The sequence below is a fragment of the Hemicordylus capensis genome, chromosome 17, assembly GCF_027244095.1.
Source record: "Hemicordylus capensis ecotype Gifberg chromosome 17, rHemCap1.1.pri, whole genome shotgun sequence".
Lineage (NCBI taxonomy): Eukaryota > Metazoa > Chordata > Lepidosauria > Squamata > Cordylidae > Hemicordylus > Hemicordylus capensis.
In genome coordinates this window covers 5,273,749-5,295,929 of record NC_069673.1, presented here as the reverse complement: position 1 = coordinate 5,295,929, position 22,181 = coordinate 5,273,749, and the positions used below count along the sequence as shown (strand labels likewise).

The window sequence follows — 22,181 nt, the reverse complement described above, 5'->3', positions numbered from 1 at the left end:
CAAGACGGCTATCATCTCTCTCCTTAGTCTTCTCCTCAAGATGCTGCCTGGGATTGAACCTGGGACCTTCTGCATGCAAAGCAGATGCTCTTCCACAGAGCTACAGCCCCATCCTCTCCTACAGTGCTCACACGTAGTCCCCCATCCAATACTTATACTTGATACTTAGGAGTATAAACCGATACTTAATGTTTAGCCTTTTAATATTTTTCATCCCTTCACTCAGCATGCACCAAATACATCCCACCTCTGATTGTTTGTTTGTTTGTTTGTTTGTTTAGGAGGATTACCACAAACTGTTGACCAAGTATGCCGAAGCGGAGAACACCATTGACCGGCTACGGCTGGGGGCCAAGGTAGGAATCGCCGTTTTGTGGAGTACTTCCTTTCTTCATGTGCAGGGAATTGGTTTTGCATGGAGGAGCATTTAAGCAGGCAGGTCCTTACCTAGAGCCCAAAATGGCCTGATCCAGGTGGGCTGTATTTATTTAGAATATTTATAGTCTGATTTTTTTTTAATGGTAACATAAAAGTGGCCAGAACCGTTTACACAGCAATATAATAATAATAATAATTATTATTTAAAATATTTATACCCTGTCCCTCCAGTGGACTTCTGCTTGGGACGGCTCACAACAATAAGACAGACACAAGGTACAATCAGAGTAATAAAATTAACTAAATTTAAAAAGAAAAGAAAAAAAGAAGAAGAAAGTTGTCAGATTAAAAACCACAATCCTTAGGTTCAAATTAAAACTGAAAATTATAAAAAGCGAAAAAACCTACCAGATATAACAAAAAATAATAATGGTGCATTAAAAAGCCTCCTTAAAAAGGTGTGTTTTAAGATGTTTCTTAAAAACACTGAAGGAGGGAGCATGGCGAAGCTCTTCAGGGAGGGCGTTCCAAAGCCGAGGGGCCACAACCGAAAAGGTCCTGTCTCTAGTCCCCGCCAACTGGATCTCTGTTAGTGGTGGAGTCATGAGCAGGGTTTGAGATGAGAGAAATAGAATGAGAAGATGGTCCCTTGCTCCAAAGGGGGTCCCAGTCCTCGTTGTCCTCCTCCTCCTTCTACAAATATTTATATACTGCTTTTCAGCAAAACTTTCCAAAGTTGTTTACATAGAGGAATAATAAATAAGTAAATAAGGTGGATGGATGGCTCCCAGTCCCCATAGGGGCCCACGAAAAGACACCAGCAGTGGCCACTGGAGGGATGCTGTGCTGGAGTTGGACAGGGCCAGTTGCTCTCCCAGTGCTAAATATAGGGGATCCATCACGTTCAAAGCTGCCTCCTTTGTAAATAATAATTTGTAAAAGGGGCCCCTTGGCCCAGTTAGGAGGAGAGATTCCCAACCTGTGTGCCACACAAGAGGGCTTCAAGATAGCTTCCCACCCGAAAGGGGTGGCAGCCTAACAAGGAACACAAGGGAGGGATAACCAACAGCCACTAGGGAGCGCTATGGCCTCTCTTTGCTCAACAGAAGAGAGCCGCCATTTATAAAGGTGCCTCTTGGCCCCGTTAATGGGTCCCTTGACGAGGCCAGCCTTTGCCTGAGGGGGCGGCTCATTTATTATTGATGGAGCCCCCCGCTTTCCAGCCCCAAAGGTTCCTGGAGTGGTTTGCCTCGCAAAAGGGGCCCCCGAACCCAAGAAGAAAGGCCAGCGACAGCCACAATGTTGGGCTGAGTAGGGCCAGTTGCTCCCCCCTTGCTAAACAGAAGCAAGTCACCACTGTCAAGGTGCTTCTTGGCCCCGTTGGCAAGGATATCGGGTCACCCCCCACCCTGAGCACGAAGGCGGTATCTTGTCTATGCCGAGAAATCGCCGTTTGGCACCACATCCCATCACAGAAGTGGGAAAGAAGGGGCTGAGATGGCCGCTCTGGAGATGTTTGAGCTCTGTTCAAAAGAGAGAAGCCGCTAAGAGGTTTTGGGGTTGGGTTTTTTTTTAAGCCTCAGGCACTCCCACTAGTTACTGCTGCCCCGTCAGAGTCAAGGAGCTTCAGTTTCTTTGCTCTAACAGGAAGCGTGAGCACGGCCGGAAGACGTGCAGCTCGGCGTTGCAACAGGTTCTTTCTACTCCTGGGTTGCACCCTTGAAACCACAGTGCAGCAGCCCAGAAAGGGGAAGCGAGGAAGCCGCGAGAAGTGAAAGAGTCTCTCAGAAAATGAGAAGAGCCTCTGAGCTGCTGGGTTAGGCCCAGGGTCCGCCTAGCTGGGCATTTTGTCCACAGAAGTGGGATGGGGAGGGTATGAAAGCAGCAGCCCTCCTGCATCCTTTGGCATGTGGTACTTGGAGTTGTTAATGTCTTGGTAACAAGGTACACTGCCCTGGACCATGGAGGCGCCATACTACTGTCATGTCAAACAGCCACAGACAGACTCCTCCTCTTCCTCCATGAATCGGGCAAATCCCCTTTTCAAACCATTGAAGTCTGTGGCCGTCGCATCAAATAGCAACAGATTCCGTAGGTTAATCACCCTGCAAGAGTCCTTTCGTTTCTCTGTCCTCGGGCTCCCGGCGATCCATTTCAATGGGTGACTCTGGGCTCTGGGGGCTGAAATAGAGTGGGACAGACTGAGCTCCAAATGAACTCTGGCCTGTGGGTCGCGGAGGGAGGGCGGCCGAGTGCACAGATGGTGGGAGGATTATCGAAATCCCGTGCTGAGCTCTGGCCAGCCCAGAAGAATGAGCAAGAGCAAACAAAAGGAGGGAGGCAACTAGGTTGGCCAGGAGGGCGGCTCCTGAAGCTGTTGATGGATGGAATGCGTGTGTCCTCCTTGGCAGCCTAGTTTTCTACGGTTGGGGGTCGCTGTTGCTTGGAAAACGGTGCAGCACAGAGGGAGGGAGCCATAGTTTCCCAGAGGCCTGGCTTCTTTGGCCTGGAAGCTGCCAGCGGAGAACCTCCTTTCTGCATTATCTGCGGCAACCTTTGTGTTGCCGAGGATTCTGGGGCAGGCTAGGAACAGACTCCTGGTCCGTCGAGCTCGGGATTGCCTACACCCGTGGCTCCCAAGCTGGGTTCCTCTCCAGATATGGCTGAACTACAACTCCCATCACGCCCAGCCACAATGAATTGTAGCTGGGAATGATGGGAGTTGTTGTTCAGCAGCATGTGGAGGAACCCACCTTGGGAATCACGGGTCTGCACTGATTGTCTACAATCCTGAGCTCGCTGGACCAAGGTTCTGACTCGGTAGAGAGAGAGAGAGAGAAAGAGTGTGCCTTGAGCATTGGAAAGCCAGGATAGACATCTAAGTCGCAATAATAATAACGTCATGTCCGGAGCTTGCTGCAGTGAACAGCTTGACCTGTCTGCCGTCCCCCATGTTGGAAAGTCATGTTCAGACCGAGCAACTCCTCGCGTTCCTTTGGTCTCTCAGGTGCGCCTGTATGCCGACCCTCCGAAGCCCAGCCGTGAGATGCAGAGGGGGGCGTTGCCTCGAGGCTCCAAGGTCTTGACCTTCAGCATCCCCCAGGTCCGAGCAGCGGAAGTGACGGGGAGCTCCGGTCCCGCCCCGGTTGCTGCATGGAACGAGGGTAGGTCCAGAGCCTTCCAGGATGCCTGTAGACAGTGCTCTGTGGGATGGATCACACATGTGGCATACACACATACAGCATATGTATGTTTGCTGTGTGCAAAAAGCCTAGATTTTGAAATTCAGGCTCCCGTCTACATTTAGCAGGGGATTGCAGCTCCCCCATTTCAGTCTAGCATTGCAGTGGCTATGTATTTTATTTGTTTTATTTTTACACTTGTATCCCGCTCTTCCTCCAAGGAGCCCAGCGCAGTGTACATTGTTATGTTTATCCTCACAACAACCTTGTGAGGGAGGTTAGGCTGAGAGAGACTTGACTGGCCCAGAATCGCCCAGCGAGTTTCATGGCTGAGTGGGGATTTGAACTCAGGTCTCCCCGGTCCTGGTCCAACACTCTAAGCACTATGCCACACTGGCTCTTCTAAAAATTTCTTCTTTATTTATTCTGGTGTGTGCATGTGTCTGATGGAGAGATTGAGCTGATTGATTGAATTATTGATTTTTTGGTGGGGAGGGAGACGGGGAACCATTTTCTCATACCTTTTGCTCTCTAAATCCCTTCAAGAACTTTTTGAACTTGTTGCTGCAAAGCAGTATATAGATAATAATAATCATCATCATATAAAACATACCTATACGTAGCATGTCTCAAGCATATGGTCAATGTTCAGTCAAACTACGCAATAGATCTTCCCCAGCCACACAAAAAAATTGTAGCTGAGGATGATGGGAATTGTAATTCAGCAATGTACTCTCTTAAACAAAACTTTGTGATTTGCCCATGACATGCAAGTCAGAAAAATATATATCACTAGGTCATGTGGCAGTCACAAAGCAACACAACTGTCAAAACACGGTTGAACTTGTTTAGATCTAAGTTGAATCTGAATCTCATACATTTCACCAATAATGGTCAGGAAAAATTCACTCATTTCTGTCTGCCACTTCTTAAAGAGATATTTTCTCTTGGCTTGGTCAGGGTTCAGACTTGGAGTAAAACCGTGGTTTGTTTAGCTAACCATGGCTTTGCATCATGTCAGAGAACCGAAGCATTCTCATGAAACTTGGTTTGCCACCTTCCACACCTTGAATATGCCGGTGCTATTCTGAAGGCCAGTGATTTAGAATTGGCACTGTGGTCCTGTTTGGAGGAAAGCTCTTTTATTTTTCTTGAGTTGAGTTGGAGAAGCTCATGCTTTTTTTTGGCAATGCCAGTACAAAGATGAAATTTTCATCTGTTTGTTTTGCAGGATTGTCAGGAGAGCAGATGACATCTTCTTCCCTTCCTAATTCTGTGGCCACTGGGGTTTCCAGAGCAGATGGACCCAACTCCATTGCCCAGCCTTTCTCGGGAGATCATTTGACACGTGTATTAGCTGCCCAAGTGAGGAAATTTCAGACACAGGCAAGTAGGTTGCAGGGATATGGTACCCAGTGGGGATGGGGGGAATTCATAAGCTTACGACTTGGTGGTGAATGGATGTAACTTGTCCCAAATACCCGTGCGGGTACATGCAGGCTTTTTAAAAAAACCAAATCTTTTTAAAAAGAGTGTCATGGTATTACACCAAGACATCTGTATTGTGTGTGTTCTACCTAGATGCTTTGGGGGGGAAGACTCTTTTGTGCTTGCACAAGGAGGTGTTTTAAAGTGGGGAGGGACACACAAATAAAAAATTTCAAGACCATGCTCTATGAAATTGGAACAAAGTGGCCAAGAGGCCTATCCAGGAATTGTATTTCTGCCAACTCCCAAAATTGAAACTTTGATCAATATGCTGCATGCTCTTTATTTAGGTGGAATCCTTGGAGGAGTTAATTTGGACGGGGAGGCTGACACCACAGGACCAGCTAAAGGTACCCAGAGACTTTTCTCTCTGCATTGAAGGAATGTAGCGGTTTCTCTGAGGCTCCTATGATTTGTGGGAAGTATTTTGGAGTGGCGGTTTTTACGATTAGTGCACAGTCCTTTAGAATGTAAAGACAGCTTCATTTGCATTGCCCTGGGGTAATTCTTACACGAAACCTGTATAGTTGGGCCCGTATGGTTATTGTAGAGGAAGAAGTGAGACGTTGAGGAAAAGGGCACCTCTGAACCCTGCTGCAGATATCAGTGGGAGAAGCTCTTTTAGGGACTGGAGCTCAGCATTGCCATCTGCTAATTCCTGCAGATTGAGCATTCAAGGGATGGGAGAAACCTCAGTGTTAAAACACGTGTCCCCCACACAGAAGGTCTTGGGTTCCGTCCTTGGCAGCATCTCCAGGAAGTGCCGGGAAAGACCCTTCTCTGAAACCCTGGAGAACTGCTGCCAGTCCGTGTGGGCCACGCTGAGCCAGATGGACCAAAGGCCCGACTTGCAGGAAGGCGGCTTCCTATGTCCCTGTGTCCCACCCCTTAGTTTAGCATCCCTGGAGTGCAAATTCCCAACTCAAGTTTGGAGGCAGGAGCTGATGGTTGCCTTCTCTAATCTTGCTGCTGCTCTAGGGATTTGCAAGGCTGAAGGAAGCTCAGGCCGCCCTGGAGAGGGCTTACCTGCAGGCCCGAGAACAATCCCGGCAGGTGCAGAACCACCTGGAATCTGCTGAGGTGCTTGGAGATTTTGACCCAGATCGGTATGTATATTGCCCTCGGGATAATTCCCCAAGTGACATAATGATCCATAGAAGGAAGAAGGCATGGCACATAAACAAGCAAAGATGGCACTCTTGTGATGATTTAATATACTGCTTTTCAAGCTCTCAGAGCAGTTTCCGTAGGAGAAAAAGTGTAAGGAGGAGGAGGTTCCCTTTTCCAAAGGAGCTCACAATCTAAAAAGCCACACAAGGGAGATGCCGGCAAGAGTCCCAGTGAGGGATGCTATTCTGGGCTGCACAGGGACCGTTGCTGTCCCCTGCTGAACAGGAGAGAGCCAATGCTACCTCTTAGCCCAGTGAGCAGAGATGGTGCCCAAGCTGCATGCCACAAGAGGGCCTCGAGATGGTTCCCTGCCCCAAAGGGATCACAATCTAAAAAGGAACACACCATAGGCACCAGCAACAGCCCTTGGAGAGACACTGTGCTGGACTGAATAGGGGCAATCTCCTCCTCCTCCTCCTCTTCAGTGTGAGAGCTACTATTTTAAAGCGTGTTTGCCCAGTTAGCAGACACTTTCTGGGCAATGTTCATAATTTTGTTAATCTTTAACCTCTCCTGCTTGAGTCCTTTCCTCCGCTGTGGTATACCCATAAACTAATAACTTAAGCATTGCCCCAAACATTGACATGCTGAACATAAGAACAGCCCTGCTGGATCAGGCCCAAGGAGGCCCATCTAGTCACAGGAACACAGGAAGCTGCCATATACTGAGTCAGACCATTGGTCTATCTAGCTCACTATTGTCTACCCAGACTGGCAGCGGCTTCTCCAAGGTTGCAGGCAGGAATCTCTCTCAGCCCTATCTTAGAGAAGCCAGGGAGGGAACTTGAAACCTTCTGCTTTTCCCAGAGCGGCTTCATCTCCTGAGGGGAATATCTTGCAGTTCTTACACATCAAGTCTCCCATTCATATGCACACAGTGGCCCACCAGATGCTGCTGGAAGCCTACAGCAGGTGTTGAGGGCATGCCCTCTCTCCTGCTATTACTCCCCTGCAACTGGTATTGAGAGGCATCCTGCCTCTGAGGCGGGAGGTGGCCTAAAGCCCTCCGACTAGTAGCCATTGATAGACCTCTCCTCCATGAAGTTATCCTAGCCCCTCTTCAAGCCATCCAGGTTGTTGGCTGTCACCACATCTTGTGGCAGAGAATTCCACAAGTTGATTGTGCATTGTGTGGAAAAGTACTTCCGTTTGTTGGTCCTAGATTTCCCAGCAATCAATTTCATGGGAGGATGACCCTTGGTTCTAGTGTTATGTGAGAGGGAGAAGAGAGGGAGTGTACAGTTCCCCGCTATGCAGAGATCTTCCAGAGGTGATGCTAGTTTAGTGTTTCTTCCATGAGATGTTGGCTTTCTAGCACCCCCTTCCCATCTGCTGACTGTTTGCTGTCTTCCAGGGTGGTGGAAGGGGAGATCTTCCGCCTGGAGATGCGCTTGGAGGAGCTGAAGGAGCGGCTTGATCCAGCTTTGCAGAACCAGCTGGTTGCCCAGAGCAACTCTGAGGAAGCCAGATCCCCTGGTTGTCTGCCATCGCAGGCTTCGGCAGCCCAGATGAGGTCCCCGACTCCATCCATACAAGCCCCGACCCCAGCCCTTCGCACTCCGTACCCTGAGGTTGGACATAACGCTGTTGCTTGCTCTGGGTTTTCCTGGGTGGGGGATTGGTGTGTGTTTATGTGTGTCCATGTGTCCAGTGTGTGTTTATGAGTATTTCAAGCATGAAGGATTTAGAAGGTTTCCCCTCCACCAAGACACAGTGATCAGGAACTGGAGGCCCTGGGCCACATCTGGACAGCTCAGTTTCCAATCCCCTCTTCCTTAAGTGTGAAGAACCTTTCTCTCTCTCTTTTTTTTTACGGAGTGAATCTTCATTGAATCTTTGTTTCTGTGCCTGTCTGGTTTTTGTGTTTCAGACTTCCTTATGGAATTGCAACAGAAACAGAAGAAGCATCCCCAAATAAAAGAAAATTATTACATAGCAGGGAGACACATCTGATATTATCACATGTATCTCCGTAATAGTGCTGCCCTAGCAGGAGCCCTCTTTTGTATTTAACACAGGGCGCAAAATAATAATTTCATCACTAAATTTGATGTTAAAATACGTGCAAGCTTTTGACCAATACGGAGTTTTATGCCAGTAGACAAAACTTGTGATTTGTAAACCACTCACAGCCATCTGTTAACTGTGCTGTTGATTAGTGCTATTAGTGCTAGTTCTTAGTGCTATTATTAGTTATTCGTGCTAACCCCAGCACAGTACATCCAGTGACTGTTGCTGGTGTCTGTCTTACGTTTCTTTTTAGATTGTGACCCCTTTGGGGCCAGGGATCCATCTTATTTATTATTTCACATTAGTATGTAAACTTTTGTAAACTTTTGTTGAAAAGCGGTATATAAATATTTGTTGTTGTTGTTTTCGGTACCGTCCTTGCTCATGCCCTTCCTTTCTGCTCTGAAGGCTCCCATCCCCAAAGACAGCCGCTACCAAGTCTGTGTGGATGCCGAAGTGAGCTCGGTCAGCAGCGAGAGTGAGGCAGACGGGGAGGGCATCCCTGACCCTCTGCGGCACAAGCAGCTCCAAGTGGAGGAGGATTTTGATCACCTGCTAGACCAGTAAGTGGATGGATTTTTGCATGCACTCTGTGAATAAGCGAACACGAGCCCAACCCAAGTGGGTCTCTTCCGTGATGTACCAGTGCAGAATCTCAGCATTTGTGGGGGTTCTGTTCTCGGCTAGCACCGTGGATGCTGGAACCTTGAATACCGAGGCATTGGGGCAATGGGAATCCGGGTCTAGGTTCCAAAGGGCAGGGAAACGGGCAAAGACCACCTAATAAAATGCCCTACTGTGCTCTGCAGTCCCCCACATTCCAGCAATGCCCCCCAAGCGGAAAAACATGGCTGAAAGTTTTTTTCTCTCTCTCTCTTTTTTAAAGGCTGGGAAAAAGTCATAAAATGGCTCCCGGTCTCTGCCAAACTCAAAATAGTGGCCGGAAATTATCTCCAAGGACATTTCCAGCCACCCGTGAATACGTGGATATTTACAGCATCCTCCCCACCACCACCCACGTATACTGAGGTCTATTACCTGACCGTGGATATGTGAAACCGCGAGTGCTGAACCCACAATTAGCAAAATCGTCCTGTATAGTAAAATACTAATTAAAAATGACAAATATCCACACAATTTAAAAACAAAAACAAACAGTGACCTCTAGAAACCAAAATGCAAATTCCCGGAAGAGCTAGCCAGGGTGAGCGAGCCGGATCGATCATTTTACGCATTGTCTTGCTATGCTGCAGGGCATCTTTAACTCCAGAATGATGGGCGGCAGTTACTGTTAAAATGTAAGGTCAGCTGTTTCTTTTCACGGCTGTACCTTATTTGGAGCACAGGAAGCCTCCTGCGTGACCTTGCCTTTGCGGGTCCCTGGCTTCAGGCTGATTCACTTAACCCATTGTCTCTTGCCACCAGCTATAGCAGCTTCAAGTCTCTTCCAGAAGCGATGAGCTTGGAACAGCTGCAGCCGGACAAACGGCACTTGTCCCCGGAGGACGTGGACGGTCCAACTGCAGGGGATGCTGGGACAAAGGACAGCTCCCGCAGAATGGCAGCTAACATGAACGGCACCGCTCGCATCTCATCCTCGCAGTAAGTCACGCAGGAGAAGGAACCATGCGTCCACAGTCCGGAATGCCCATTTGGCCTGCTGCCAATGCAGGTGTGGTGCCAGTATTTGTGAGTCAGTGTGGTGTAGTGGTTAGAGTGTGGAACTTGGACTGGAGAGACCCAAGTGCAGGAAGCTTACTAAGTGATTTTGGGCCAGGCACTCGCCATCAGCCCAACCTATCTCGCAGGGAGGCATGGGAAACATCAAAGGAGCCTGGGGGTCATAGGATCTAGGTTTCTTGTGGTCCCCAGTTTCCTTGGATGTGCTACATATGCACAGAAGTACTAAAGGTGTTGGTGAATTGGGTCCTTCTCCTCAAAGTTGGGGTGTGTGCATGTCCACATCTCAGCATTAGGAAGTGAAATGTGAATCAGCACGCAGATACCATATTTTAGGTAGTGAAATTTGTCATACGAGCACATATAGTCTACTTCTTTCATTTTAAACACTACCTTTTCTCGAAGGAGTTCAGAGTGGTGTGCAAGTTCCTACCCCTCCATTTTATCTTCACAACAGCTCTGTAAGGCAGACTAGGCTGTGAGAGCGATAAGTCTGAGGGCATCTAATGAGCTTCATGGATGAGTGGGGGTTTGAACCCAGGTCTCTAACTCTAACCGCTGCACCACACTGGCCCCAGATACTGATGGAATGCCTTTATTAGCAGATAGAGGCTGTGGGTGTTCCGGGATGTGACCAAAATTAGAAACAGGGTTTGTTTTTATCTGCATTTGCTCCATCGAGTCAGACCACCAGACAAAGACGCCTTTACATTCTCTCTCTCTTTTTCCCAGAGTCGGACAAAGGAGCTTTTGGCTGTTCCTTACTTAGTAGTCCGAGCTGGCAGGCCAGATTTAAAGGGTGGGACTCTGGGAGCAGAAAACACGAACGGAGAAAGGATTTGGCTGGGAGGGAAGCAAAGCATGACATCTTGAGGAGCAGTCGAGGGAGGAGAGAGTGGCAAGAATCAAAAGCAGGCTCTTTCTTCGTTCTCGTATCGTTGGCCGTTTTCCACGTGATGATTGGCACAGCCGCTGCTTTTGTGTTGCTCCTTTTTGCTTATGTAATACCTGGCTTTACTTCTCTGCCCTTGCAAAGACCCCCTTGCGGCATGGCTTCGGCACAACAAAACCGGCTCAGATGCCAGCGGTCGGGAGCGCTGTGGGAGGACTTCCGTGGGCCGCGGTCTGACACGTTGGATCGGAAAGCAAGTGCCTTCTGGGGCTTCTTGGAAGTCCTTGCGGGGATAGGCCCCTCGCCATTAGAGCTCTTGGCTGTTGCCTGCGAGGTCTAATAAGAACACTTCTCCCACTGAAAGTGGCACGCTCTAGGGCCAGCTTCCTAACTGGTTCAAGGGTTGTTGCGCCAGGGTTGGCGACTCTGCCTGTCGAGGCCCTGACATTTTTCTCCTTTGCCTCTAAAAGGCAGCCCCGAGAGAGGCAGCCTCCTGACCTGCCACCCAGAAAGCGCCGGCCGCCGGCCTCCCGGCTCAGCGGCCTGCCCTCCGTGGAGGTGGAGGAGTCGGTTCCTCGGGGCTCCGCTGAGAATAAGAGGGCCTCGACTGCAGTTCCCAAGCCAACCTCCAGGAGGCAGCAGGAGCCGCTCTCCCCACAGAGCAGCATGGCCAGCATCGCGGGCAGCATCGCCTCGGAACGGGCCGGCCAGAAGTCCTTCCGGAAGACGAGCCCAGCACTGCCCGAAGTAAGTGTTGGTCCGGAATGGCCGGCAGAGGTTGCCGGGTGTGCAAAGTGTGGCGTGTGTTTGGGAATGGAGGGCCCAGAGCAGGTCAATGCAAATCCCCAGGGCTGACGGGTCCTGCAGTCTTGGGACTGATGGATTCTGCGGTCCCAGTGGGCTGTAGCAGATTCCAGCCCTGGGCAGGGGGTTGAAGACCTCGAACGTCCCGTCTGACTCTAAAAGGTTGCTGTTGTGAGCCCTGATGGAGGCCCAAGGGAGCATTCTTCCTCTTGGCACAGCCTTCTCTGTTCAGTGCTGCTGGAAAGCAAGGTTTGGGGGAAGGGGCTTGGTAGACCTTATCACATTCCCAGCAGCATTATCAGGAGCATCGCCATACAGAGAGCTTCGGGGATGAATGAGGGTTTGAACTCGAATCTCCCCGGTCGTAGTCTAATACTCTAACCCAGGGGTAGGCCACCTTGGCTCTTCAGCTGTGGCGGAACTGCAACTCCCATTAACCACAGCCACGATGGCCAATAGTCAGTGATGTTTGGAATTGTAGTCAAGCAAAATCTAGAGAAGCAAGGTTGCCTGCCCCTGTTCTAACTGCTATACCACACTGGATCTTCACGGCCCCTGCTCAGGTCAGCCTTTTCCCTCTGTTGCAGGAGCTTCGCATTGTGTCCCCAGAGACAGACAGCGGGTTCGTGGGGTCAGAAGCCAGCCGGGTCTCTCCCTTGGCTCAGGTGCCAAAGTACCATTCATCTCACATTAGGTGCGGATTTTTCTTTCTCTTTCTTTTTTTACTTTCCCCCCTGCCTTTTCTCTCCCCCCACCCCTCTCTTCTTTCTTTGCCTGCCTGCCTGCCTTCTTTTCTTCCTTTCCGTTCATCTCACTTTAGGTACGGATCTCCTCTCCTCTCCTCTCCTCTCCTCTCCTCTCCTCTCCTCTCCATCAACCCACAGAAGTGTGTTTCTTGCTGATAAACATGGAAGTAAGTGGTAGAGATCTGAAGTCAGAACAGATTAAACCAAAGGCTGAGTTGACCCTATACTGGTTTGGAGAGAGGAAAGAATTGTGTGTGAATTGGAGCAGAAACAAGAGAAATGGACACAGACTTTTAACATTAGGAGAACTGGCTGGACCACATGGGTTTTGGCTCTGAGGTGACTTTTAAGGCGTGGCAGGGAGGAAGGAAAACTAGACATATTAATGATGTTAGATCTACCGCTGGGTTTTAGCCTTGATAGCTAAAAACTGTCTGGCTATCGAGGCAGATACCTCCATGTTCACGAGAAGTATGCCACAGAGGTGTCTGTAGGCCTTCAAAAGCAGATAGCTGCTATATTATCTTAATCTGCTTGTGAACCTGTAGGAGATAAAGTTCTGGTTTAGATGAACCTGAGTGTGGACGTTCTTGGCTTCTTCTAAACATATAGGAATGCAGGACCCTGCCTTCTACTCCCTCAGAGTCTTGGTCCACCTAGCTTAGTGTTGTCCACACTGACTGGCTGCAGCCACTTCAGGGATCTTTCCCAGCCCTACCAGCTGACACTGCCAGGGATTGGACCATGGAACCTTCTGTATATTAAGGTTCCTGGGCTCGGGCCCCGCCTTTCTGACACGGGACTAGATTGCCCAATAGCGAAGGAGCGTTAGGAGACGACACACCTCTGAGCAGAAGGTTGAGGTCCTGTTGGGTGATGCCTCTGTTCTGCCCTGTGCCCAGGTCCCGTGGCATGCAGGGGAAATATGCTCTGACAGCCGATGCTGCTCCCACCGCCGTCCTCCAACCAGCATCTCGGAGGAAAGAACCTGTTGAGGTGGAACCCCTAGCGACGGACACGTTGTCCAGGAATGGCCCAGCTGAGGGCACCGTGGAGAGGCACGGCCCGCCCGGTGACAGAGGCCCACTCCAGGCAGCCTCCCCTCCCAGGTGGACAGAGAGCATTGCCAGCGAGGTGGAGCCGGACACAGAGAGCAGTGAGTAGAAGCTACGTTTTGCTTTGAGCTCCTTAGAAGGTTCAAAAGGTTGCCTGTCCCTGTCGGTGACTTTCATTCCTCCAGTTCCAGCACCCTCAGCCCTCCAGAGGTTCCCTCCAGTGAATGCCCCCTTTGCCCCCTGGCAGCCCCTTGTGCCTAGAATTCCCTCCTGATCATCTGCTCCATTTCCCCTTGTGCCTGGAACTCACTCCTAGAGCCCTATAGATCTCCTGCTCCCTCAGAAGACTCCCCCTTTCTCCCTTGCTGCTCCTTATGCCTAGAATCACCTCCCCCTGGCAGAGCTCGATTGATCTTCTGTTCCATCAAATGGCTCTGTCCCTTCTTCCTCGCTGCCCCTTATGCCTGGAACTCTCCCCCGGAGCCTCAAAGATCTTCTGCTCGCTCAAACGCCTCCATCCTGTCTCCCTCCCTTGCAGCCTCCTATAGATCGAATTCCCTTTTAGAGTGCCACGGACCTCCTCATTTAAACTGCTCTTCTCCTTCTCCGTTGCTGCCCCTCGAACCTGGGACTATGTCCCTGAATGCTGCTGCGACGCTACCTCCCTCCCTCCCAACCCATCTCCAAACCTCGAGATGTGACCTCGAAGCCGTTGGTGTGACCTCTTAGTTTCTCTACTCTTGTGAGATTGAGCTCACAGCTTTGGCCCCCGTTTGTTGTAAGCCATGGTTTCTGATTTTGTCCAAGTTTGTGGAGCTGTGGGTTGCACAAACCACTGTCTCCGGAGTCTAGAAGAGAGGGGAAGCTGCGATATGTATTGGACCACAAAAACCGCTAATGCTCCTAAAAAGGAAACTTGGTCTCCTCCCCTTTTGCACAAAGAGCAAGATGGAGCATGCCGCTCAGAGGCTTGTGCTCCTAACGCTTAATTGTGGCGTTGCATCTGAACCAGGCCAGAGTGCTTTGCATGTTCCAAAGCCAAAGCGAATCCTGTGGATCACTATGGACCATTAAGGCATCATGAGTTTTGTAATAGTTTGCAATGCTTCTGACTGTGCAGGAACATAGGAAGCTGCCATATACTGAGTCAGACCCTTGGCCCATCTAGCTCACAGTTGTCTACACAGACTGGCAGCGGCTTCTCCCAGGTTGTAGGCAGGAGTCTCTCTCAGCCCTCTCTTGGAGATGCTGCCAGGGAGGGAACTTGGAACCGAGATGCTCTTCCCAGAGCAGCTCCATCCCCCAGGGGAAGATCTTCCAGGGCTCACACATGTAGTCATTCAAATGCAAATGGTCCCTGCTTAGCAAAGGGGGCAATTCATGCTCGCTACCTCAAGGCCAGCTCTCCTCAGTGTGCCAGGCTTTTCTTGCTTTATGGTGGACTTTGTATCATGGCTAGATTACAGTAAATGGACTGGGCTTGACCTGGTGTGCATGTGTGAAGTGGTCCTTTGGGTTGGTCACAGGAGAACTCTCTCCAAAGGTCAAAAAATCACTGGGTGTTCTTGTCCCTCGCAGCTCGCTCCGACTCTGACATGCATGGTGGACTTGGCACTTTCAAATCCCCTCCCAATGAAGCGAGATGTTCTCCGCCCAGTTCCTCTGCCCCATCACTTTCTGCAGCTCAGGCACTCTGCTACAGTTTCCTCGATTCGCGCTTGGAACGAGAGTAAGTGTGCCCTTCAAGGAGATGATTGGCTATAACCAACGAGGGGCGGCAGTGGTGGTGGAACAAGTGGCAAACATGGGCACAGTTTGTACTGGTTGACTGATCAGAGGCAGCTGACATATCATTTTTAGCTCTGCAGCTGGGTCAGTCTTCCAGAAGTCGTCCATGCTAGCTGAGTGTACTTTGGGAGGAATTTGGGGCTCTCGTTCATCCTATTAGCCAAGCTACCTATGTCTGTGGCCTTCATTGGGCGAGGAAGATTCCCTGCCTCTGGAGCGAGGTTTCTGTCCCAGGAATAGAAATTAATCAAGACAATGCAGAAGGCTGGAAAATGTAGTGGTTTAATCATCTGTATATAATGGATTTATTCATGGGGCCGTGTATCTGTTTATACACTTGGAAACTGAAGGTCCATTTACCATTGTGTTGAGCACAATTCCAGCTCTGAATTAAAAGCACTCAAGCACTTTAATAAAAAGCACTTTAAAATCCCTTTCCTCTGCTAACTGAAGAAAGTGGTAACTGAACTAAAAGTGGTGACTCTCCTTATATAGCAGGAACACAGGAAGCTGCCATCTACTGAGTCAGACCATAGGTCCATCTAGCTCAGTATTGTCTACACCGACTGGCAGCAGCTTCTCCAAGGTTGCAGGCAAGTGTCTCTCTCAGCCCTCTCTTGGAGATGCTGCCAGGAAGGGAACTGGGAACCTTTTGCTCTTCCCAGAGCGGCTCCATCCTCTGAGGGGAATGTCTTGCAGTGCAAACACTTCTAGTCTCCCATTCATATGCAACCAGGGCAGACCCTACTTAGCTAAGGGGACAAGTCATGCTTTCTCCCCCAAGACCAGCAGGGGGAGAGCAACTGGCCCCATCCACCCCCAGCACAGCATCCCTCCAGTGGCTGCTGTTGCTGATTTAATTTAATTTCTTTATATCTATGTAGACCACTTTGGGAACTCTCCTTGAGAAGCGGTATATAAATATCCGTCATCTTCCTATGTAATGCCGTTTGTGTGATTTGGACCAAAGACCCAGACCTCTCAGGATGCCCACGCTGTCCCCTTAGCAGCCTCGTTTGCTGCTCCCTCTGCAGAAGAGCTTGTTGTACACCTGCACCCCGCTCTTCCTCCGAGGAGCCCAGAGCAGTGTGTGCGGTGATGTCTGTCCCCGTAACAACCCTGTGAAGTTGTTGAGGCTGAGGGACGTGACAGGCCCAGAGTCGCCCGCTGGGTTTCATGGCTGAACGGGGATTGGTACGCGGCCCTCTTTTTATCTTCGTCTGCCTGGAACGGGGGCGAGGTGGTAGATGAGACGAGCATTGCTGGCCAACAGCATCTGCAGACCCAACCGGACTTAGTGGGGCTTTCCACTCGGCGAACACCTCCATCCATTCGGACGCTTGCAGGGAAAAGATCCTGTCGCCTGCAGAAATCTTTCAAACAATGTCAGCCCGATTCCGCAGCAGAGCCATAAAGGCAGATCGGATTTGACGCTGCCGGAAAGCCAACCCTCCTCTCTTGATTCCTTATGGCACCCGTGCTACTCGGAACAACCTTTCTGAAATGGAAACTACCCCAACTCCTTTAGGGCGAGAGGGGACTCTGGGAGGGGAGTATTTAACTCTTCAGGAGACATCCCGCAAACTCAGGCCCATGTTTGGCCGCTGGTTTTAGGAAGCTTCTGGCAGTGTTAGAGTTAATGCCTGCATCTCCCTCCAGCGGTGAAGGCCTCTTCCGTCTGCAGCTGGCTGTGTTTTGCATTAGGGCTCTAAGAACCGTAAATCAAGGGGCCGAAAAAGGTGAGTCAGCCAGGAGTCCTCAGCTGACGGATCTGATCAGTCCGCCCCTTCCTAGTTCATGGCTGGGCTGGGCTTTTTGTGGCAGATGTTATTCATTGCAATTGCAGGAGCAGGGGTTCGCAAATCTGGGTGGTTGTGGGACTAGAACCCCCATCAACCTGTACCACCATGGTCTTTGGCAGGGTCTGATGGGAGTTGTAGTCCAACAGCATCTGGGCACCCCAGTGTAAGAACCCCCAGGCTACAGTGATTCCACCAGAGTACATCAAAAGTATAGAATCCTCTGCTGCTTCTTGCAGTTTCTAGTTCCAATTGTGATTGAATGGTTTGTTAGTTTCTTTCCACCCCTGGGGGCCGAAACAGAGAAGGCCGCGTCCCTCGTAACCATCCACCTAGCCTCAGGCTGTGTAGTGTGTTTTCTGTTTACTTGGAAAGGAATTGTAGTTGCCTAGTCACATAATATACACACACAGCTCTCGCTTCACTATGTATACAGATAGCCAATTGAGTAACCGGCCCTGCTTTATAGTGTGTGTGTGTTTTCCCCATCCCAGCCAGGCTATTGCAGCTCTACAAAATGAAGTCTCCCAGCTACGGCAAAGTCTGGCGGAGACCCTCTACCGACCTCACAGCCCCCCAAGGCTGTCGTCATCCCCACGTACCTCTAGGGCCCGTCTGCCGTTCCAGGACAGCGCCCGCTTCCGAAAGAGTGCCAATCCAAAGAGGTAGGTGATGGAATCCCACACAGCATGAAGAAGCTTTCTATGGTCCTATCTGCTGCTTGTGTGAAATGATGGAAGCCAATCCTCGCAAAGCACATTTCTAAATCCAGCACCTGTGTGAACTCATGTAGGGCCCCTGCCCAAACAGACAGCATTCAAATGTTCCTTCTTCCCTTTTTTTGTTTGTTTTCCTTAATTTAAGAAAAATCATTTTTAAAAGAACTGCAAAATCAATCCTCTTGGACTGGTTTGCGGAGATGGGATTTGGGTTTGAGACACCACGGGCACTAGTCAATCAGTGCTATGCACATCTGGCTTATGCTGAACTCCATTCCTCCCCCCATTTGTTTCCATTTGCAAATTGGTTGGTGAAGCACGGAACCATTTTATCCCAGCCATAGTTTTATATCTAGCTGTAAAGATGTGTGCATATGTACCAATTATAACTACATGAAATACTTATTTCAGACACTTTATAGAGGAAAGATGCCTGCCCCAAAGGACTTGCAATCTAGAAAACTGACAGCAGAGGAAGGGGAGGGAGGTTGCAGGTAGGGTAAACGGAGGAAGACTGTGCAGTTATGTGAGCCTTTGTGCTCTGAGTAGCAGATCTGTAGCCAGAAAGACCAAATTAGGGAATCTCAGTTCTCTGGTAATTCTCTGGAGACAAAAAATGGACGAGAGGGCTGTTCTAACCCTAACTGTCGCAAAGTTTGAAGGTTCCAGCAAGAATCGGCAAGGAAGGGAGAGTCTCACCTTTGGGCTTGCTTCCGGCAGCGTAGGGAGTGGTGAATATGTGTCAAAATGATTCTCCATTTTCTGGGTCTCTGTCTCCCCATCTCATCCTTTAGCAAAACTTTAGGGGAAAGCCGACTCGGCCCTGAGGATCCAGCTGTGACCATTGAGCCGGAGAGGTGGAGGAGGAAAGCATCGCTCTCGCAAGATGGGACCCAGCTGGAGATCAGTAAGTAGCATCTGCCTTTTGTAGCCTCGATCAGCTGTCGCTTGGAAGAGCATGAGGAATGGGGCAGAAATGGCTTGAGTCTTTCTGGGCAAACCTCCCACTTTGCAAAATCTGAACAGCAGATGATTCAGTCGCATTTATAGGGCTAGTTTTGGTTGGAGACGTCGGAAGCACCAGCCAATCAGTGCTATGCACAGCTGGGTTCTGCTGCAAGCTGGCTGCACCGGTTTTCCTTGCGCTTAATCTTGTCTAATGATACAAGGAGTTGTCTTATACCGAGAGTGCACATGAACATGCCTTGAAGCAGGATGCACTCTGGGAGGTTTTCCTTCTGCAAAGGAAGTGTGCTCCCCCCCACACACACACACACGCCTTCACAGCACATTTTACAGACATACTTATAAAGCAATTTGAATGATGCTCTCAGTTTTCCATCTTGCTTCTCCTCTCAGTCATCAGACGGACTGTCACGCACAGAATTTATTTATTCTCTGTACACACTTCCTGTTTTTAGGGGATAATCAATTTTAAATGAACTACACAGCCACACCAGGACTGGTTTGTGAGGGTTGGAGTTGGGGACGGCACAGGCAGCAGCCAATCTGTGCTATGCAGAGCTGGCTTTCCCTGCAAGATAGGAGCAATTTGGTTGCTCATAACCTTGATCTTGGACAAAATAGGTTTGCCATATGAATACATTTACTTCTGTGGCACCTCAGCCACTCTGGTGACACATGACTATACACACCCAGAATCTGATAATCTGTGGTATCTCCCTCCCTCTCTTGCTTACAGCCCCTTCGGAGTCGGACTGTTCTCTGCCCAAGCCCTGGGGAGGAAAGCGCCCGGTAGCCTCCACTTCCCAGACGAAACCCCCAGATCAGCCCATCGTCCAAGGCCCTTACACAGGTAAGGAATCCTCACCTGAGTCTGCATTTCCTTTGCCACCTGTTTGAAGTAAGAAATATACTCTGGTTTCTGTTTGTTTCTTCATATAAAGAGAACAAAAATGAATGGGGGATGATCAATCTGAGGATGGAATGTGTTCGGATGGAACTAATTCATTTTGGAACCAGTGGAACCGGATACAAATAGGCTCCACTGGTATCAGATTCCATTGGTTCTGGAAACCAATGTACACACCTAGAAGTGGAGCATTAGAAACCCCTTTTCTCTCCCAGGTGTGCCCCAGGATGTCTGTGCAAACAGCTGATTGTATGGGACAGGGGGGTGATTAGTGGGATTTCTTTCCCCTCCCCATGAATTGGACTTGGGTCTGTATAGGCTTGTCCATATAACCCTACATAAGAAGAGCCCTTCCGGATCAGGCCCCAGGCCCGTCTATTCCAGCATCCCCCACAGTGGCCCACCAGATGCCTCCGAGAAGCCCACAGACAAGAGATGAGGGCATGCCTTCTCTCCTGCTGCTGCTCCCCTGTGACTGGTATTTAGAGGCATCTTCCCTCTTCGGCTGGAGGTAGCTCACAGCCCTTGGACTAGTAGGCATCGATAGACCTGTCCTCCAAGAATTTATCTAAACATGCCTTAAAGCCATCCAGGCTGTTGGTTCTCACATCTTGTGGCAGAGAATTCCAGAAGTTGATTAGACGTTGTGTGTAAGCAGGGTCTGAATCAGACCAGTGGTCCATCTAGCTCAGCATTGTGTTTGATTTTGCAGGGACGCGGTACCCCCTTTCTACTCCCAGAGCCCAAGAACCGAAGGCCCGCGAAGCGTCTGCCTCCTGCCCCTATTGCCAAGAAGTTAGGTTGTGGCCTTCAGAAGAATCCGCATCTCCGCGAGGCGCCAGAGAGACAGAAGGTACAAACGCACCATTCTTGGGTGCTGGCTTGTGCCAAGTGTGTCCCTTTCGTAATGCCCAAGTGACTCCTTCACAAATACAGAGGGGTGGTGTGGCTTCCATAAATCTTCTACAGATGAGTTGGCTCGGTATTTCCTGATCTTCAGACAGTCGTGGGGTGGGGTTTATAAGGTCCCTGTATGAACATCTGGAGGCAGTTCTTGCTCACAACGGAATGCTTAAGACTGGCATGGTTTTGTGTTTGAAGAATAAACAGCAGCCACCTAATGGCACAGTGGGGAAGTAACTTGCCTAGGCGGCAAGAGGTTGCCGGTTCGAATCCCTGCTGGTATGTTTCCCAAACTATTGGCAGCGATCTAGGAAGGTGCTGAAAGGCATCACCTCATACTGTGCAGGAGGAGGCAATGGTCAACCCCTCCTGTATTCTACCAAAGACAACCCCAGGGCTCTGTGGGCACCACGAGTCGACACCGACTCGACAGCACACATTACATATGAATATAACAAATATTTGTATGCTGTTTTTCTGCAGCAGTTCCCAAAGCATTTTTATATAGATATCAATACACTTTAAAAAATGGCAGCTCGCTGTCCCCAAAGGGCTCACAGACTAAGAAAGAAACATAAGAGAGATACCAGCAACAGCCACTGGAGGGATGCTGTGCTGGGGACGGAGAGGGCCAGTTGCTCCCTCCCTGTGCAGTAAAGAGAATTGCCACTTTTAAAAGGTGCCTCTTTGCTCAGTTAACGGGCTGATATCGGGGTAGCAGTTCTTGATCAGAATCTAGGTCAGGACTGCAGTGGGGAGGGAGGAGGGAATTAATCATTTGTCCCTGCTGTGGTTCTGGGGCAGATTGAGAGCTCTCCCTTGGCTATCTGCTGCCTTTTCTTTTTTTTTTTTTTTTTAAAGTGGGGCGGGGGGAGAGAAAAGACTTGGAGCCCAAACTTGCAGCAGGTGTGTTGTTTCCACTCCCAAAGTAAGGATGCTCCTTCTCAGAAGAGCACGCATCCTGCTCCGTGTTCTCTTGAGTGGAAAAAAAAAAATCTGACGGTCAGCCGTCAACTTGGACAGCACTGGAACATGGGAATACCTTACGTGCGAATCAGAGGAACACGGCTAGCTCCAGAGCCCTCTGAACCCGTGGCTTGCCTAACTGGACTGTGGACACAAACCTGTGTTAGATTTAGTCGCCAGAACTCAAATGTGTCTGAACCAGCTCCGTGTCTTATTTCCCCCCTGCGAGCTCTGATTCTGTAATGCCGGTGCTTAGCAACTGCTGCCACCACGGGAGAGGTGTAAAGCCACTGGGGCCCTTAAATGTTGTTAAACATTAATCAAGGTTGTAGTGGAGCTCTCGATGCATCTTCTAGCTTCCCTAACCCCCAAGACCAGCTTCTTACCAAGGAAACTAAACGGCTTCAGTGGGAGCCACCGCCACTTTTCCTCGGTAACAAGCAGTGTTCCCTCTCACAGGGATTCCCAGATGTTGTTGACTACAACTCCCAGAATCCTCAGCTGCAATGGCCTTTGGCTGGGGATTCTGGGAGTTGTAGTCAACATCTGGGAATCCCTGGGAGAGGGAACACTGTTTGGGACCCTCTTGAAGCCTCCCATTCCATATTGAAGTTACAGCAGGGTGCCTGTGGTGGGGTCAACGGAAATGTTTCGCCCCATTGGGATAGTGCACTGCACCAATGGATGGAATATTCTTGAGGTACTATAAAACTGGCACAGGTATTTTT

The 22,181-nt window shown here is 49.8% G+C and overlaps 1 protein-coding gene across 6 annotated transcripts in view; it reads left to right on the top strand.

The window, feature by feature from the left end:
* The window catches only part of AKNA (AT-hook transcription factor), a 49,792-nt gene that overhangs the window by 7,205 nt on the left and 20,406 nt on the right, over window positions 1-22,181 (top strand). For all 6 annotated transcript variants that reach the window (XR_008312709.1, XR_008312708.1, XM_053281859.1 and 3 more), the window contains 16 exons: window positions 282-356; window positions 3,386-3,542; window positions 4,792-4,946; window positions 5,339-5,398; window positions 6,027-6,154; window positions 7,573-7,789; window positions 8,637-8,791; window positions 9,654-9,830; window positions 11,271-11,547; window positions 12,192-12,298; window positions 13,253-13,506; window positions 14,984-15,134; window positions 17,487-17,657; window positions 18,506-18,618; window positions 19,414-19,527; window positions 20,297-20,437. Coding sequence is in view for 4 of the 6 variants with exons in the window: in XM_053281859.1 (XP_053137834.1) it covers window positions 282-356; window positions 3,386-3,542; window positions 4,792-4,946; window positions 5,339-5,398; window positions 6,027-6,154; window positions 7,573-7,789; window positions 8,637-8,791; window positions 9,654-9,830; window positions 11,271-11,547; window positions 12,192-12,298; window positions 13,253-13,506; window positions 14,984-15,134; window positions 17,487-17,657; window positions 18,506-18,618; window positions 19,414-19,527; window positions 20,297-20,437 (2,452 nt within the window). In the remaining 2 variants the exon portion in view is untranslated. The remainder of the gene's footprint in view (window positions 1-281; window positions 357-3,385; window positions 3,543-4,791; window positions 4,947-5,338; window positions 5,399-6,026; window positions 6,155-7,572; window positions 7,790-8,636; window positions 8,792-9,653; window positions 9,831-11,270; window positions 11,548-12,191; window positions 12,299-13,252; window positions 13,507-14,983; window positions 15,135-17,486; window positions 17,658-18,505; window positions 18,619-19,413; window positions 19,528-20,296; window positions 20,438-22,181) is intronic.